This window comes from Saccopteryx leptura, chromosome 4 (assembly GCF_036850995.1).
Source record: "Saccopteryx leptura isolate mSacLep1 chromosome 4, mSacLep1_pri_phased_curated, whole genome shotgun sequence".
NCBI lineage: Eukaryota > Metazoa > Chordata > Mammalia > Chiroptera > Emballonuridae > Saccopteryx > Saccopteryx leptura.
The window spans coordinates 190438516-190457351 of NC_089506.1; the positions used below are offsets into that span (position 1 = coordinate 190438516).

At 45.0% G+C, this 18836-nt stretch overlaps 1 protein-coding gene across 6 annotated transcripts in view; it reads left to right on the forward strand.

The window, feature by feature from the left end:
* Nucleotides 1-18836, forward strand: part of CUX1 (cut like homeobox 1) — a 375210-nt gene that overhangs the window by 211817 nt on the left and 144557 nt on the right. For all 6 annotated transcript variants that reach the window (XM_066382339.1, XM_066382340.1, XM_066382341.1 and 3 more), the window contains exons 5-6: nt 11716-11853; nt 16109-16232. In XM_066382339.1, the coding sequence (XP_066238436.1) occupies nt 11716-11853; nt 16109-16232 (262 nt within the window). The remainder of the gene's footprint in view (nt 1-11715; nt 11854-16108; nt 16233-18836) is intronic.

The window sequence follows — 18836 nt, forward strand, 5'->3', positions numbered from 1 at the left end:
AGCATCTTTCACTCCTTGTTAAGGTGTGGTTTACGTCCACACCTTAACACAAACTTTTCAAATACAAAGGCAGTGCCTGGAAGAGTTTATTTTAAGATTTAAATCTTAGGAAGCACATTATGATCAATGGTATAAAATATTCATGGGCTCAAGCAACACTGCTAGAACTGGGTCTCATGCCTGACTTCTCTCACTTTGTGTTTATAGAGAGCTGGCCTGCGATTGCAGGTAGAAGGTGTGAGTTTTCTGAAGTCCTGAAAGAGAACTGGCTGAGAGAGCCCGTCACGTGGGACATTTTCAGAACCCACTCTCAAATGCCCTGCTCTGAGGTGCTCCTGCAGCCATGTTTCAGTTTGGCCTTAGGAAAACCTTCTCTGCTGGTGAATACCCCCATCAGCCAAGCATTTGAGAATCCAGAAATAAAGTGGAACATTATCTTTTTGAGAACTGCTTTCTAAGAGTAAGAGAGTGATCCAGGCCCTTGTGCTCCTCGCTGCTGGTTTCAGTTAAGAAATGCCGTTCTTTTCCTTCTTCTGTCTTCTTCCCTGTCCGGCCCTCAGTGAAGGACCCCACAGCATGACTCCTGGGAAAGGTGTCACAGTCTTACAGTTTGGTTGGAAATACCCCTTGCTTCTACATCAAGGTTTTAACCCACGGGCCACTTAGTGGCGTTTTTGAAGCTGCGGAAATGGGCCGCTCCAGCTGGATCCTGAAAGGCGGTTCCGGTTCGTGGATTCCTGGCCCCCTGGTGCTGGCAGGGCAGCCAGTGCCCAGGCCCCTCCAGAGACAACTTGGTAACCTCAGGTGCCCAGATGGCAGGGTTCCCCTTACACATTCGCAGTTTGCCTTCATGAAACATTTTCAAAGAATCAACCTCCAGCACCATAATGGGCCCAAGGTAGTAGCACCAGGGCTGCAGCCTTAGAACTAAGGCTGTGGCCTACACATGCCTCCTGTCTCCTCCCTGGGCTGTGGGACCGGGCTGCTTCCAAGCAGCCTTGGGACCAAAGGGTGGACATTATGCTCTACCCAACACTGGAGCCCAGACAAGGAGGCAACTTTGCTCGTCCTCCTTGACCAGGTTAAAACAAATTTGGAGCCTGGTCAGCCTCTGTTTTGCATACAGTATGTCCACAGGCTGAGGAAACACCTATAAACATTTTGAAGAAAGGCAAACATGACGAGATAGGTGCCGGAATCACTTGTTGCTGCTTTTGCATGCTGCTCCGTCTTCAGGGCTCTCGCTCTGTCCCTCGGCGCTGCGCTGTAGTGTGAGAACTCAGACTGAGACGGGGAATCCTTGGTTCACTTGCATGGGGCATTGTGTTACCTCTATCCCCCCTTGCTGTAATTGGGGTGGTCCTGGCACACTTGATATCTAGACAGCTTTTCATCAGTTGCTCATCAGCATGCTAATTGCTGTATGACTAATTATGCCCTGAATTCCAGTTGATTTTCTTAATGAGACAGCTGGGTTAATTATGTAATCATATGATTACATTAGCCTAGAGTGCCCTGGCAAAAAAGTAGCGTCTGCCACACTGTGATGTCATCACAGGGATGGCACTCACAAGGGCCACATCCACCCTCTGGCTGATGGCAGGGGACAGCCCCGTTGCCTGCGCAAACCTGGGCTCGGGTTTTATGAAGTAGGTCTTCTCGTTTCTCACAATATTCAGAAAAGCAGCTCCCCACTGGTCTGGCCTTCTGTCCGACCCCCTTCCTTCCTTCCGGCACACCTCGGCCCCACCTAATCACCCCACCTGATTGGAAGCCCTGCTTTCCCGCCTCTGTGGTCTCCACGAGGTCAGCACTGGCCTCGTCCTTCTTCAGGACTCACCTGCACTACAACGGTGGGGCTGTCGGTGTATGATAGTGATCTAGGAAATCCAAACAGAGCACGCCTGAGTCCTGGGAGGCCCGCAGTGAGTTAGTTCACGTAATCTACACAGCATAGACTGGCCCCGACCTTCTGTCCACTGTCCCCCATCTGTGTGCTGTTTCAGACCTCCTCTCCGCTCTGATCTCCACCCCTCCTATTTTACTGAGAACATGTGTGATTAGACGAGGATGACATCTTCCAGCCACTGGCCAGCTCTCTACTCCCATTACAGCAGAAGCTGAGAGCTGGTGATGCCTGCTGCACCCACCTCCCACCTGGGCTCCACTCTTCTCTCTCAGGACTCTCAGCTTTTTCCTTTTCTCCACTTACAAGCTCCCTCTGGGTGACTTCTCGTGTCTCTCAGGCTCTCAAACTCCACATGACCACAAGAGTACAGGTCATTTCTCCCAAGCCCCTCTCCCCTGCCCTGCCCAGGAAGGTAAATGGCACCACCATTCATGCACTGGCTTAGGCCACAAATGCAGGAGTCAGCCTGAAGTCCTTCCATAGCCAGTCTATCAGTAAGTCCTTTGACACAGCCTCCAGAATATGTCCTGAATTTGGCCACTCATCACGTTACCCACCACCACCCTCATCCAGCCACCATTACCTGCTGCCTAGCACTCACGCCTTCACTCCACCTCATCCGTCCATCCTTTGCACAGCAGCCAAATAGGTATAAGTCACAGTCTGCAAACTGCTTTTATTCATTTACCCCAACAGTAAAAATTTTGAATTTGTAACTATATTTTTCCTCTCTCCCTCCTTTCTTTCCTGTCAGTCTATCTATCTGATACACATATGTAATTACTGTAGTGTATTAAATACATTGTAAATCATACTAAAAATAGAATTAAAGGATGTGATGAAGAATAAAAAGGACTTAAACTTTATATTCTATTAGGATTGCAGAAAACTCACTATAATACTCTACTTCAAAATCAACTTCATTGAAGCATAATTAACATAGAAGAAAATACACCCATTTTAATTGTATAATTTAGCCACCCTCACAATCAAGATATATAACATTTCTATTCCTCAAACTTTTCCTCATGACCCCACATGCCGGCAACCGCTGATCTGCTTTCTGTCACTGTGGGTGAGATTCATCAGTTCAGGAGTTTCACATATAGTCCCTGGGTTTGTTCTCTTGTGTCTGGATCCTTTTCTCAGCCCCATGTGTTGGGGATTCATCTTGTTACTGGCCTCATGGACCTTTTCATTGAAGAATGGTAGTCCACTCTGTGGGATGTACCAGGTTGCTTACCTATCCACCTGATGGGAATTTGGATTGTTTCCTTTGTGGCTCTTCTGAATAAACCTGCTAAAGCATTCATGGACAGTTGCTATGTGGACATAGGTTTTCATTTTTCTCAGGTAAATGCCCAGGATTGGAATTGCTGGGGCATGTAGTAGGTGCATGTTCAGCTTGATAAGAAACTGCCAAATCATTTTCAGCATGACCAGGTTGGCAGCACAGTGGATATGGCATCAACCTGGGATGCTGAGGACCCTAGTTTTAAACCCCGAGGCCACCAGCTTGAGCCTAGGGCCACCAGCTTGAGCATGAGATCATAGACATGATCCCATGGTCACTGGCTTGAGCCCAAAGATTGCTGACTTGAAGCCCAAGGTCACTGGCTTGAGCAAGGGGTCACTGGCTCTGCTGGAGCCGCCCACCCCCACCCCTGGTAAAGGCACATATAAACAACTAAAGTGCCATGACTACAAGTTGATGCTTCTCATCTCTCTCCTTTCCTGTCTGTATATCCCTGTCTCCTCTCTCTCTCTCTCTCTTGCTAAAAAAAAAACCAAAAAACAAAAGAAAAGAAACTGCCAAACTTTTTCAAAGTGGTTGTGTGTTTATCCTCCCGCAATACACGCGGGAGCTCTGGTTGCTCTGCAGCCTCTCCATCATTGGGTATTGTCAGTCTTCGAGTTTAGACATCCTAGTGAGCGCATAGCCTGTTTTGTCAAGATTTTAATTTGCATTTTCCTGATGACTGATGATGCTGAATATTTTTTTCATGTGCTTTTTGGTCATTTATAGATCTTCCCTTATAAAATGTCTAAACCTTTTGCCCATTTTTTATGGGTTGTCTTACAAAAATTTTAATGGGTTGTCTTGCAAATATCTTCTCCCAGTTGGTTGTCATTTGAAGAGCAGGGGTTTTTTATTTTAATGAACTGAAGTCCAGTTTATTGGAGGGTTTTGTTTGTTTTTTTGGTTCTTGCTTTTTATTTCTTAAGAAATTATTGCCACCTGACCAAGCGGTGGCACAGTGGATAGAACCTCAACCTGGGACGCAGAGGACCCAGGTTCAAAACCTTAAGGTCACCAGCTTGAGCGCAGGCTCATCTGGCTTGAACGCAAGGTCACTGGCTTGAGCAAGGGGTCAATCGCTCTGCTGTAGCCTCCCCCCCATCCCCATCAAGGCACATGAGAAAGCAGTCGAATGACTAAAGTGCCGCAACGAAGAATTGATGCTTCATATCTCTCTCCCTTCCTGTCTGTACCTCTCTCTGTGTCTCTCTAGCCAAAAAAAAAAAAAAAAAAAAAGAGAGAGAGAGAGAGAAGAAGAAATTATTGAATAGCCCAAGGTCATAAATTTTTTCTCCTGTGTTTTTTTTATTGAAGTTATAGTGTTATCTTTTACCTTTAGGCCTATGATGCACTTTTTTTTTTTTTTTTTGTATTTTTCTGAAGCTGGAAACGGGGAGAGACAGTCAGACAGACTCCCGCATGCGCCCGACCGGGATCCACCCGGCACGCCCACCAGGGGGCGACACTCTGCCCACCAGGGGGCGATGCTCTGCCCCTCGGGGGCGTCGCTCTGTCGCGACCAGAGCCACTCTAGCGCCTGGGGCAGAGGCCAAGGAGCCATCCCCAGCGCCCGGGCCATCTTTGCTCCAATGGAGCCTTGGCTGCGGGAGGGGAAGAGAGAGACAGAGAGGAAGGAGGGGGGGGGGTGGAGAAGCAAATGGGCGCTTCTCCTGTGTGCCCTGGCCGGGAATCGAACCCGGGTCCTTGCACGCCAGGCCGACGCTCTAACGCTGAGCCAACCGGCCAGGGCCCTATGATGCACTTTTGAGTTAATTTTGATGGATGGTATAACGTAAGGTCAAGTTTCATTGAAAAACCAATGGATGATAGACATGAGGTCTTTTTCTGGACCCTCTTTTATTTTATTGATCTATGCTTATGTTAATATCATACTATCTTGATTATTGTTTTCTTTCTTAAGAGTGTCAAAGTTTGTTTTGTCAAGCATTTAAATTACTTGCAGATCAGCTCCATCATTCTGAAGCTTGTGTTTAAGCTTTTAGGGAGTGGGTCTGGAGTAGCCTTTACTTTAAGGTTAATTTTTACCTCCATTCTGGTGTGGCCCTTCCGGTATCTCTACTAAATGTCCTGGCTGTTCATCAAGTGTCTCCACTGTGGCTAGTTGCAACTCAAAAGTCTTCTAACCCTCTCTGAACTCTGGGCTTGTTCACTTATGCCTTCCTTGTAGTTCTTTGTCCAGCCTTGGGGACTTGCACCCTGTGCATATATATGTCCCTTGCCTTTTAGCAACATGCTCTTGATTACTCACCTGCAGATTTTTCTAACTCTTTCTCTGCATATCTTTCTCCTTTCCAGTGTTCTACCCTACAAATTCCAGATACCTCAGCCTCCCAACTTCAGATCTCTGTCTTCTCAGCTTAAGAAGACTCAGTGCTATACTTGGGTTCCTTCTTCCCTGTGCCATAATCTAGAAAGTGCTTCCTGGAAGAAAGTGAGGATGGCCGTAGGGCTCACCTCATTGGTGTCCCTATTTGCAAGGATCACGGTCATTCTCTGCCAGTTCTCCAATAACTGTAAATGGATGTTTCTTATACAATAGTTTGCCTAATATTCTGGTTGTTTGTAACTAGAGGGTAAGTCCAGTATCAGCTAATTTGTCATGACCGGAACCAGAAGTCTCCCAGTTATATTATTTTTATTCTTGGTTTTAATGGCTGTCATAAATGGCTGGAAAAATAACTCACAAAGATACATAGATCCAAACAAAAGCAGCACATTAATGGCTATCTTTATGAAAAGATGATTCATACTCTTGAAACCTGTGTACCAGTTATAAGATGGTATTTGTTGAAATTCAGCTAGTTTGAATTTTACATCATACTCAATTTTCCTGCTAACGAGTCAGAAGATACTGTATTTTTTTATATTAGTAACAAATGGTTTGAAACTTCTTTTGGCAAATATTTTATCAGGTTTGAGTTAGTTGATAATATGCAACATTTATTGAGTGTTAACTCTATGCCCGTCAGTTTTCTAAGTGTTTGAACATATTATCTTTAATATTAAGTAATTTGTGTAAGGTTGCACAACTAGTTAAGTGGCACAGCTGGGATTTGAACATGTGCAATCTGCCCCATACTCTAAACCATTATTCTATACTCACTCTCATATGATAAGAGGATTGAGACATTTTTGTAGACCATATTGTCTTTGCCCATAGTTTATATAATGATGGGAACATTTCCAAATAGCCACTTTCAGAATGGTGTCACAATAGATGGGTTTCTTTCAAGAAATAATATTTACGAAGTATTAAAACATTACATTGACTTCAAAGACATTGATTGTATTTATTTTCTTTAATGTTTGCCAGACAACATATGACTGATAGCTGTCTGCTGTCACAGAACAGGACAGCTAATTTGAAATAGTTAACTTTTAAAAAAAAATTTTATAACTCATCTTTAAGCTTAAAACTCTTAAATGCTTTGCAACTAGAAAACCAACAAACCTTTTTATGATTCGAAGAACTGCAGCTTTTTTCTCCTGCTGCACTCGCTCATCCTGCAAGAGTCCTAGTCTCTGATGGTTTTTCCCTCTAGGAGTAGAATTGCATCCAAACTTGGTCCTCTGGCTTTTTCAGCGTTGCATTCTGATGTGACTGATATGCTACCTACTGCACTAACAAGGTACCTCGGACATGTATTTTCAGCTCTAGAATTCTATTTTAGTCTTTTCTACATATTCATTTCTCTCCATTGTGTTCATATTTTTGTTTAAATCCTTGAGCTCCAGGCCTTTCTCCCTGAACACTTGTGCTTTGCCACTCTCCCTTCCCCTGTTGCAGCATTACTGGCTTCTCCCTATGCCCTGAATATGCCACATTCACACCCATCTCTGACCTCTGCAATGCTGTTTCCTCTGCCAGGGATCTTCCCTGTCTCTTTTCTTCACCGTCCACATCCCAAGAGAGCCTCCTTGTTGTCTGTCTCCAGTACCCATTCCCCTTCTGCACACTGTTTCCTCTCTTCTTCATGCCTGGAAGTACATGACAGTATTCTATTTTATTTGGTTCTGCTTTTTGTCTATCTCCCTCACTTCAGAATGTCAAGTCTTTGAGAGTAAGGATTTGTTTGTTCGCCATCGTGTCCCCCCCAGCACCGAGAGCAGTTCTGATGTCTTAGAATGGATACTTAGGCGCCAGCAGGAGACTGAACTGTGCCTGGCTCTTCCCTGCTCCTTCTGCCCCTGCATGCTGCCTCTTCCACGTGAACTAACTGCCCCGCAGTCTCCAGGGGTCTGAACTCTGTCTTTAAAAAAAAAACAAAGAAAAAACCCTGCTTTTCCCAGTTTCTCTCTCTGGGAGTGAGCTTCCATTCATCTGATCTGCATGACTCATCTCATTTTACTTTTGTTGTTTGTGAACATGGTTTATCTCTACTGTGAAGTTGTGAAGTTGGTCCCAGCGGATATGGCCGAATGTCTATGCCCAGTACCTTACTTGGGCCTTACCCAGAGCATAGAAATGCTTCGGAAATATTTGTTAGATTAGGACTTGAAGAGACAGGATAATTTAGGCCTTGGCTGGTTGGCGCAGTGGATACAGCGTTGGCCTGGCATATGGACATCTCAGGTTCATTTACTGGTCAGGGCACACATAAGAAGTGACCATCTGCTTCTCTTCCCCTCCCTCTGCTTCTCTCCTTCTTCCCCTCCCACAGCCAGTGGCTCAGTAGTTCTGAGCATTGACCCCAGGCACTGAGGATAGCTTAGTTGATGATTCGAGCATTGGCCCCAGATAGGGGTTGCCTGGTGGATCCCAGTCAGGGCATATGTGGGAGTCTGTCTCCCTATCTCCCTTTCTCTCACTTAAAAAAAAAATAAAAGAGAGAGACAGGATAAGTTAGTTGGCAGCTAGTTCAGGAAGCAAAAATCTTTATTAGAATTTTGCCATGCCTGGGCCCTGGCTGGTTGGCTCAGTGGTAGAGCGTTGGCCTGGCGTGTGGGAGTCCCAGGTTCAATTCCCGGCCAGGGCACACAGGAGACGTGCCCATCTGCTTCTCCACCCCTCCCCCTCTCCTTCCTTTCTGTCTCTCTCTTCCCCTCCCACAGCCAAGGCTCCATTGGAGCAAAGTTGGCCCAGGCGCTGAGGATGGCTCTGTGGCCTCTGCCTCAGGTGCTAGAATGGCTCTGATTGAGGCAGAGCGACGCCCCAAGATGGGCAGAGCATCACCCCCTGGTGGGCATGCCGTGTGGATCCCGGTCGGGCGCATGCAGGTGTCTGTCTGACTGCCTCCCCGTTTCCAGCTTCAGAAAAGTACAAAAAATAAAAAAAAAAAAGAATTTTGCATACCTGTTTGCCTGGCCAATTTCTCCCCTATCCCTTAAGTGAGAAGCAGCACCAGATATTACAGAGCCCCCTCCCCAACCCTGACTGTGATGGCTGGAGTTAATGATATAATGTTACATGTACTTAGGACAAGGTGCTGAATGAATACAGGTGACTGTGTTGTTGTTTGTTGTAATTATGCTCTTTGAGTCCTGTGTTGCATAATGAGCTCTGTAAGTGCCCCAAAGAGTGCTTTAGGAATTAACTATTGGATGATTGTAGAACACAACACGTTGCAAGTTTGTCACATTGGGTGGATGGAACTGGCATGGCAATAAAGCATGTTGAATTGGAAGAGGCAGGGAAGACAGGTTGAGGTTTTGTGTATTCCTGTTCCAGGTTTGGGTGTGTTCTCTTGTCTCCCCCAGACAATTCCCTAATTGAGCTGCTTAGGTCGGAGGCTTGTGACGTTCAGGATAAGGCCTAACAATACTTGTGTGGGGTTTAAATGGCATTGGAAATCATTAACAAGACAAAAAAGCTATGATTTCCCCTAGATTAGCATGCAGGTTGGGGTTTGGCATGCTGAAATTCGTTGTTTTGGTCTCTAGCCCAAACACGCTAGAGTCATTATATTGTCATGTGGTAATTAGCTGTTCCTTTAATGCAAGTAATAAAAATTAAGCCTAAGAGGTACTTTAGCAATGCCTTTTACATAATCCAAAACAATATTCAAATGCTGTAGGCGTTTAGTCATTCAACTGTACTGTAGTAAAGTTTGAAGTTTAATGCATAGAGATGTTTGAACATTCAGTTCATTCTTTATTCTGTGACCAGCTTTGCTACTTAGGCATTAACCTTTAATAGTGTTAAATTAAATATACATGCCATAATGAATAATTATGAGATTGCCAGAATTTTCATTTACAATATAGTGCTTTGAAAATTTGTCTAAAGGTCTAGTTACCATTCACTTGATAATGCGCATGTTATTTTTATATGTCACTGAATTCCTTGCTGAATCGAACGAGGGAAGCTATTTTCTTATTCGTAGCAGACACAGTGAGTTCTAGCCTTTTAAAAGGAATGGACTGGAAATATTGTTGATGGAAATTTTAGGGATTGAGGGCAGTATACTAACTTAGCTCTTTAAAGATATAATTGGTACTGGCAGTTGTTCCGGAAAGCCAACGTGAACGATCACTAACAGAATGTTATACAAGTGCAGCGGTTCTCCTTCTCAATCCTTCCCTGACCTGTGTCAAGTTTAAAAGGTAGTTCTGTAGGAAGGGAGCCGTGTGGACACACTGTTTATTTCCTTCAGACCATTTGCCCAGCACGAGGTCATGGAGGGGGGAGGGGTTAGGGGTGTGAAGGTACCCGGAAAGATACTTAAACTAAAAAAAACAAAATACTATACCTGGAATATTCTGAGTAATTCAGTCTTTAGTGTTATTACTACTCCTACTTACAAAGAACTATCTCCCCAAAATAGCTTTTGAAGTCTAATTTAATGTAAATATTTTAATGCAGATTACAATAATAATGAAGAGCCACAAATGAGAAAGTGATGTAGTCCTACACTGTCTATACACACAGAATAAATGCCCGGCAGACGGGTTTCCCGCGATGGACAGTGTTGGTGTTAAACCCACGTGCAGGTCTGCCGCTGTGCTGGACACATCCCAGCGCCCGCCTTTTGTAAACTCTGTAAAGACACTGGCATCTCGGAGAGTTCCTGGCTCCTGGTAGACGCGCCGACTGACACATGGTGGATCTAGTCCTCGTTTCCAGGAACCAGGGGTGGTCTGAAAAATTAATGACTCTGGTATTTGAAATTTAAGTGAGCTGTTGAATATATACCCTTGTTGATCCACTCTGCATGGTGTTTAGCATTCCTCAGCCGGAGACTAAATCCTCGCTGCCGTATCACAAGTGATGCTGGCGTCCATACCAGAAATATCTTTAATAATCTTTCCTAAGCCCAGCGGGCTTGGGTATTCCACTCTGACAGAGCGCAAGAGTTTTAGAGGAAGTTCTCTGCTGGTGCCCAGCAGGTGGATTATAAGCACCTTTTAGGCAGCACAAGAAAAAATAAAAGATCAAATTGATGCCAGAAGAATGTTTAATGTCTTTCCATTTTTATGTTGAAGGCCAAGAGTTAGTATCATAAATTCTGTATCTGCAATCTTTAATTTTAGATTAAAATTTAGTTTTTTATAACTAAATCTGATAGCAGATAGTACACTGAATTGGCCATAAGACCTCACCTAACTGACCCAGATGCCATCTCCTACTGTTTAGACTATAATTAGAACGTGGCAGCCCGCTGGCTACCTGGCCCAGTGGCCTAGGGACGGGTCACAGTGGGTTGGCTCACCAGCTGCAACTCTGGGGGATGGCAGGACCTCCCAGGGGAGAAACCTAGCAGTCTCCAGTCTCCCACTCACCTGACCCTCTCATGAGTGTCCTCGGTTAGTAAAGGAGGATTGTGATAGAAAATGAACATGTCCTAAATAGGGTCGCCTCCAATACAGGCTGTATTTATTTCCTCTTCTCTGTCTGGGATCTTCCGTGTTGGAACACCAGTCACTTGGGGTTAGCAGACCTGGGTTTGAGTTCTTTGCCTGCTAGCCAGAAAACTTTGGGTAAGTCACCTGGTGTTCCTGAGCTTTGAAAAGAACAAGTACACGTCTTCTGTCTCTTTCCCAGCATTATTGTGAGGCTCAAATGAATGTCTGTAAAAGTGTTTTGTGACAGCGAGATGCTCTCAGAGTATCTGGTGTTATTTCCAGCTTCATAAGAATTATTGTAAACTGGTGGCGTGTGGCACCTCCCCATATGCACTGCCAATCCTCCAGGTGCAGCTCTCGGCCAGGACTCCTCAATGTCACACTCTGACAGAGCAATGGGCAAATCCCAGGGAGTCCATGGCCATTTTCACCCCGTGTTCATGCTTTGGAGGCCCTGGGGTGGGTCTGCATACACACCTCTATAGGCAACAGAGAAGTCCCCCATCTCTACCACAGGGCTCCCAGGGACTCGGAAGGAGATGGCAAGGCCACAGGTGCCTCAACTTCTGGCAAGTGGTGGCAGCCCGAGAGCTGGAGGCTAACTTCCTAGGCACCCCAGGAGACCTGCCTGAGCCTCCGCGTGACTCCGACTGCGGCTTGTCTGTGTGCAGAGTAGGGTGATGTGTGTTTCCCTCCCCTGCAGATCCCGTGCCGGCCCTGGATCTCGGGCAGCAGCTCCAGCTCAAAGTGCAGCGCCTGCACGACATCGAAACAGAGAACCAGAAACTAAGGGAAACTCTTGAAGAATACAACAAGGAATTTGCCGAAGTGAAAAACCAAGGTTGGTGGAAGATACGTTCTTTGCTCAGCTTTTTCTTTTTCTTTTTCTTTTAATTGCCTTCCTCATACTGTTGGGACTAGCTCTAATTATAATATACATCATAAAGTCAGGGTGGGGTAAGAATCAGAATCGTTAAAAAGAGATAATAATAATGCTTAGCTATTTAGAAGTAAAACTTTTCCTCTGCACAGTAACTACATATGATTTTATTGCCCTATGACGGGACTGATCAGGATTCTTTTAAAATTCTTTCTGTATCATCATGTGATAGGATCTGTCTTTTAAAAGAATGATGCGTTGCCTGCGGGTGACACCTGTCAGAGAGCCAGCTTATGATCAAAGGGTCACATACAGTAAGTCATTTAATAATTGCTGCCGATACATTAAGGCTTTAGACGCATTCTACAAGTCTGCATGCTTAAGCACTACTGTTTCCTTGTCAGCGTCACCTATTCATTACAAATTTAATGAAAGAAAACGACCTCTTGGTGTGGTTGCCCAGCCCTCAACAAGACAGAGAGGGCAAAGGTTGCCCAGCTTTTCCTGTCAGGGAAGAACAAAGAAGTCGCTCCCACACCTAAAATCCAGATGTATCCAGATTCCAGGAACCTTAAACTTCCTGGTCTTGAAGAAAAACCACAGGCCTATCTGACGGCAGCTGCAGACTTTTCAGGCAACTCCAAGTAGAAATGCAGCCTGTTTGTTTTTGTTTGGGGTTTGGGTGAGGAAGGAGTGAGAAAAGAAAGGGAGATCACTTGGGTGACCTCCTCCGAGTGGCCTTCTATTTTATAGTCTGCAAGGGTTGGATAAACAATTAACCAATGAAGATATTTGAAACTGTCCTTGGGCTTTGAGACCATTGAAGACAGGCTTGCAAGGCAAGATTGTCCACGGAAAGGATCCAGGATGAGACTATGATGAACAGCTGGAAGGTACAGGCCTGGGCCACGCGGGCAACGGTCCCGTGGGTCCCCATCCTCGGGAGGCCAGAGGTGGGGGACAGCTGAGACCTCTCCCACCTCCATCTGGTGCCACAGGGAGCGGTGAGTCATTGGGCTCAGGGATGGCTCTGTGCTGCTGAAAAGTGAGCTGTCAGACTTACCAGGCAGGGATCTGGGCGAGAGAAGGTGCTGCCTTCCCCCCAGTAGACAGGCTTCTTTTCAGAACCCAACTGCTCAAGTGAAAGGTAACCTGTAAATACTTGCACCTGAGTTTCGATGCAGCCCTGCCCAAAAGGAGTGAGCTATGAGTTTTTGTTTGGGTTTGGGGGGTTTCAGTTGTTTTTCTCCCCAGTGGCCTCCATCATCTTCCTGTGGCACATCCACTCTTGGTATTGTCTTTATTTTCATTTTGTTTTTTGGAGGAAGTGCAGGTGCCGGTCTCCTTCCCCCACCTTGCTTCGTCTGTGCCTCCACGGCCAGTCGCCCAGCGAGGACCCTAACTGAGTGTGAGATGTTCTGCTCCCCAAAGGCCCCATCTACTGGGTGTTTATAAATGAAATAGTATATTATATAGTCAGAGACATAAGAACAAAGGCACCAGGGGGCATTCATTCAGTCCTGGTTTAAGTCCCTTCATTGCCTCTGTTTAGCTGAGCGACCTTAAACAAGGGCTCTCACTTTCTTAGAAGCCTTGTTTTCATGGGCGGAGGATTCTCATACCAACGGGTGGGATTATTGCGGGCTAAATGAGATGCAGGCGAGACATTTAGCACTGTTCCTGACACTCAGTAAAGATCAGCTGCTCTTAGCCTGTTGTTTTGTTTTTTTTCTAGAATTCTCCACCTTTTTTTTATTTATTGATATTTTAACAGATTTTCCCAACCTCCAGAAAAATGTCAAGTTCCTCTCTTTTTTTCCCACTATAAAAATGATTTTAATTTGGAAGGGTTGGGGTGCATGTCACTTGTTTTAATCATCACAGCCATATTGTGGATGGATAAAAAGTTACAGCCGGAAAGGAGTTTATTATGTGTTATAATCCTCCCCATTTAAAGATGAGCAAGTTGGGGCCCTGGGCACAATGAATTTGAGCAGAGCACTGCAGTGCCCTTTCTGCCACTCTGTTCTTTCTCCTCACCTGCTCACATACAGGGGATCCTGCTGGGACACAGCCAGGAGAATGTCCTGGACCCAGGCCGGGGTGCAGGAGGAGGACCAGAGTCAGAGGCTCCAGGACAAGTCAGCCCCTGGCTTAGGCTCAGCCAACCAGTGAGCAGCCCACCCGGGGTTGGGAGGTGGCAAAGAGACCTCCTCAGACAGAGTGGGAGCCCCCAACTGGTGCACCAAAGTCCCCTGGAAGGAGCATAGGTGTGTCACATTGAGTGCTCATTGGAACAAGCACTGGGGTCCAGAGGCTGCACAGATATTTCCAATCAATTGTTGGAGGCAGAAATATTATATGTTTACATCGTTGCATAGATCATTGACTTAAAAGAACATGCAAGCCTTTTCAGAGGTGACCTGCCTTGGTATTCATTTTGGAAGTGTTCTACCTGTGCCCAACTTTGTCCCTATCAGTGTGTCTTGACAGTATTGGGTACCACTATCTTAACATCATGCTCACAGAGCCCTTCTTTCAGGCCCAGAATAACTTTCAGGCCCAGAATAACCAGTCAAAAAGGGAGAAAGTCCCCCATTCTTCTTTCAAATGCCCTGACAGGGTCATTAGTTTTAATTCCCTCTCTTCCCCTAAAGAGAACCTTCTGAGTCCCACTGAATAAAAAGGGCCAATTTCTTCTTTTAACAAAAGAGTCTTTAGTGTTTATCCACTAAGCCATGTAAATATTAAATGCCCAGTGATGTGTGCCTGCCTTGCCCAGCATGTCTCTGCAGCTTAGATGGTGAAGGTGGATATGAGTTACAGCTGAAGGAATAAGGGCCACCAGTCTAACTTCTTACTTGGGTAAAGATCAGGCAGTGGCCTTGTCCCATGAGCCTGGAGCCCAGTATCACAGCGTTGTCTGGGCCTCAGCTGTCAGCCCAGCCTCGGCTCCTTCATTCACCTGTGCCAGGTGCTAGGGCCACAGACAACCTCAGCTTTGCCTTTTAAGAGCTGGCCTCGTGTGCAGCAGGCATAGTTCTCCAAGAGCTACCACATCACTCTCCTTGAGTTGGGACCACAGTGCTCTGCCAGAGACTGTCCAGCACACAGGGTGATGCGGGGGTGTCTGTGGGAGGGAGCAGGTGGAGTGGTCCTGCCCTAGAGCTACCCATGAGTCTGAGTTAGGACCCTGCCCCGTGCGTCACATGTGCTAACACAGTGACAACTGTAAACATGCCTTCCCTGGAGGTGAGGCCTGAGCTACCTGGGGACAGACAGTCTGCCCTTCCAAGAGGCCCTGTATCCTGAGCCTGGGCACTTCAGGGCTCCTTCTTTGCACAGCACCACTGACCATACCCTAGACCAGGCGTCCCCAAACTACGGCCCGCAGGCCGCAATGCTGCCCCCTGAGGCCATTTATCCAGCCCCCACTGCACTTCTGGAAGGGGCACCTCTTTCATTGGTGGTCAGTGAGAAGAGCACTATATTTGGCAGCCCTCCAATGGTCTGAGGGACAGTGAACTGGCCCCCTGTGTAAAAAGTTTGGAGACCCCTGCGACCCTTACCCTCCATGATCCTTACCCTCCATCAAGTGCAGCTCCCCCAGGACCTGTCCGTCTGCCAGACTCTGGCCTGGACGGAGGCTGCTCTCTGCACCCAAGCTGCAGAGTGGGTCCCTGACAGCCAAGGAGATGCACATTGTAGCCACTTAACTCACTCATGTTTCATCACTGTGACACAGCAAAGGTGTACCCACAACGGGGGGTGAGAGGGCTGTAGATGTACGTGAGTTCGGCTAAGACGGTGTCTTCCAAAATGTGCACACAATTATGAACTGTTTTCTTTGTAAGAAAGTACTTAAACCCACACTAAAACTTTATTAATTTTCCTCAGTAGAGGACTAATTTAAGACTCATCAATAAGATGTTATATTTTACCATTGATTCCCCTCTCCTTTTTTTAAGATGTATTAGAGGAACCGTAGCTCTTCTTCCAAGCAAATTCATTGATTCTCCTCAACCTAAACGTTTAAAGTTCAATTTAACATTTAGGGAGTAAAAGGTCTCTGAAGGGACTCATAACCATTGATTTTGTGTCAGAGTTGAAGAGCTAAAGTTTAAAACACCGATCCTACTCAGTTACGAAGTCTGTGTATATAGCCACACGGAACTGGGCGTCTCTTACTGTAGTTTTTTTTTTTTTCTTTCTGCAGAGGTTACGATAAAAGCACTTAAAGAGAAAATCCGAGAATATGAACAGACTCTGAAGAACCAAGCCGAGACTATAGCTCTTGAAAAGGAACAAAAGTTACAAAATGATTTTGCAGAAAAGGAGAGGTGAGCATGTGTTAGGATTTGCGCATACTGGTGTAATATTTTACCTCTAAATTTCACATGACAAGACAGTTTTTAAAATGCGCCTGTGAAATATGCACAGGTTGTGAACCAGAATCCTGGGGGCTATAGGCAAAATTCTGTTTGGAAAGTAAAGGTGTCTTTTATCCTGTGGTGTATGCAGCTACCTTGAGTGAAGTGTATGTATGAGCCTCTTCCCACTGGCGGACAGTGTGTCAGTGTATCTGTTCAGGACATGCAGGTTCAGAGGTTGAGCCTGAAGTGTGTATGGCTGGCACTTGGCAATCGTGCACCTTTTCATTACCTCGCAGTGCTTCATAATACCAGGGAGCTGAGATCAGTAAAATATGTTAATGAACCATCCACCTGCTGTGAGTTTCAGCTCCCTGACAGCCTGCTTCAGCCACAATTTTTCCACAAATAGGAGCTGGTTTTTCACTATTATGATGATTTAATGAAAGTTAGATTCCTTGTAAAAACTGTAAGGACTGTTGAAGTTACCACTCCAGATGACATAAATTGGGTTTTTAGAACTCCAGTGAAGTACAGATTTTATACTTTAAACCTGTTATAAAGAAATATGTGTATCCATTAACAAGAGGCACTAACGGTGTGGTTTCGAGTGAGAAGCCAGGCCCGATGTTGACTCTGAGTGCAGCTACTTGCCCTTCTATTAGGCGTGCTCCGTGAAGATGTTGGGCTCACCGAGGCCTCTCTGGAGCACTCTTAGGCTGGCTTCGTTTAGGAAAGAAGAATACCCACTCTGCTCACCTAGTGCCTGCTCTGACCTGCCAGGCCCTCTTGGAGCATATTGCTGAGTCCAGAACATACCCGCAGAGTGGATGTCTCATTTTACAGATGGAGAAACAGGGCCTCAGCTTAGGTGCTCTCCCCCCGAGTCCCCCTAAAGGGGGACCAGGGCCTGACCTACCCTCGCAGCCCTAGCCTCCCGGTGCTCAAATGGAGCTTCACCAAAGTCCTCGCTTCAGGACCAAGGCCAAGCCCAACTCTGCACAGAGCCGCCGCACCACACTGCTGAGAAAATGGGGCTGGGAACAGCCCACAGAAAAGGAGTCAAGGCTCTCAAAGATGAGCGGACTCTTAATGCCTTCTAGGAAAGCACTTTGTACCCAAAGCGATGCTCACCCTAGTTATTGATAATGGGTGGAGGGGGGTGTAAGCTGTTGAAATGCTCGCCAGTGAGAAAAGGGTCAGTAAAAGATGGGCCATCCTAACCAGGACATTAAGCAACCATTAAAATAGTAGTTATGTAGAATTTGCAGTAACACCAGAAATGTATCCAGCATAATAGAAAGTGAAAAATACATGATGAAAGATTATGTAGTGTTATTCTATTTAGAGCAAACTCATTACAAAAGTGGGGAAATAAACTCACATGGTAATTTAATATTTTGAAGTTGACTTTTCAAGTTAGGTAAAAAGGGTTTATTCTATTACAAGATATGACTGACTGACCTCTGAGGGTGGAGAACAAAGCTAGATCTTTACTGTTACTCTTCAACAAAAAAAGCGAAATGGATCTAGGATTTATATATTAATGATTAAACCATGTACATAGTGGAAGAAAACTTGGGCAAATATTTTTTTTTAATAATCTTGGAGTGGGGAGATCTCTGTAAGCATAAAAGGAAAGTTACCTAAATATGGGTACCTAAAATTTACAACAAATACCAATAAACAGCATTTTTAAAGCATCAAGAGACTGGGAAGAAATAGCACCACATAAGAAAAAGGACTAATTTTCTTTATATACAAAGAACTTCTACAAATTAATAAGAAATAACTAACCAGCACCACAAAAAAAATGGGCAGAGGCTATGAGCAGGTAGTTCATACAAACAAAAATGCTCTAAGAGCAAAACTAAGTTTAATATTTTTCATTGTAGGCATAGGGAAACAGACTCTCACATACTGTTGAAGGGAGCTTAAATTGGTAAGATTTGTTTTGTTGGGAAGTTTCTCAGTGTCTATCAAAACAAAAAAAACTTGCACATACCTTTTGACCATTGTTATGGAACAGATGCACTCTCAAAATTACGCAACAAATCTACATGAAGATAACTGCAGAATTGTGTAATGGAAACAAATGATAAACAGTTTAAATGTTTGTAAAGGCTTGGTTAAGGCAATTATTTAATAAGAAGGAAGAAGTACTATATATGCTGGAGTAGAATATCTCCAAAGTAGTCGAGATAAGTGAAAAAACAAGCTTCTGATACCCTGTGTGCTGTCGGCCCTTCTGTCCTAAAGGAAGGGCCAGGCAGTGTGTATATAATATACACTGCAGTATATTACACGTGAGTGCACATTACATATACTACAGAGTATTACACTATAGTCTATTATTACATGAGTGTATATTGGTCTATAGTATATTTCATGTTGCATTATATTTCTGTACATGTAGAAAAATATTGGAAGGCTGTGAAAGAACTTTATCTGAGGAAGAAATACAACCAAGAAAGAGAAAGGGCATTTTATCTTCCATGCTCTTATAATATTTGTGTTTTGTTTTTGTTCTTGTTTTTTAGTTAACTCAGGCTATATTAGTTTTATAACTGAAGT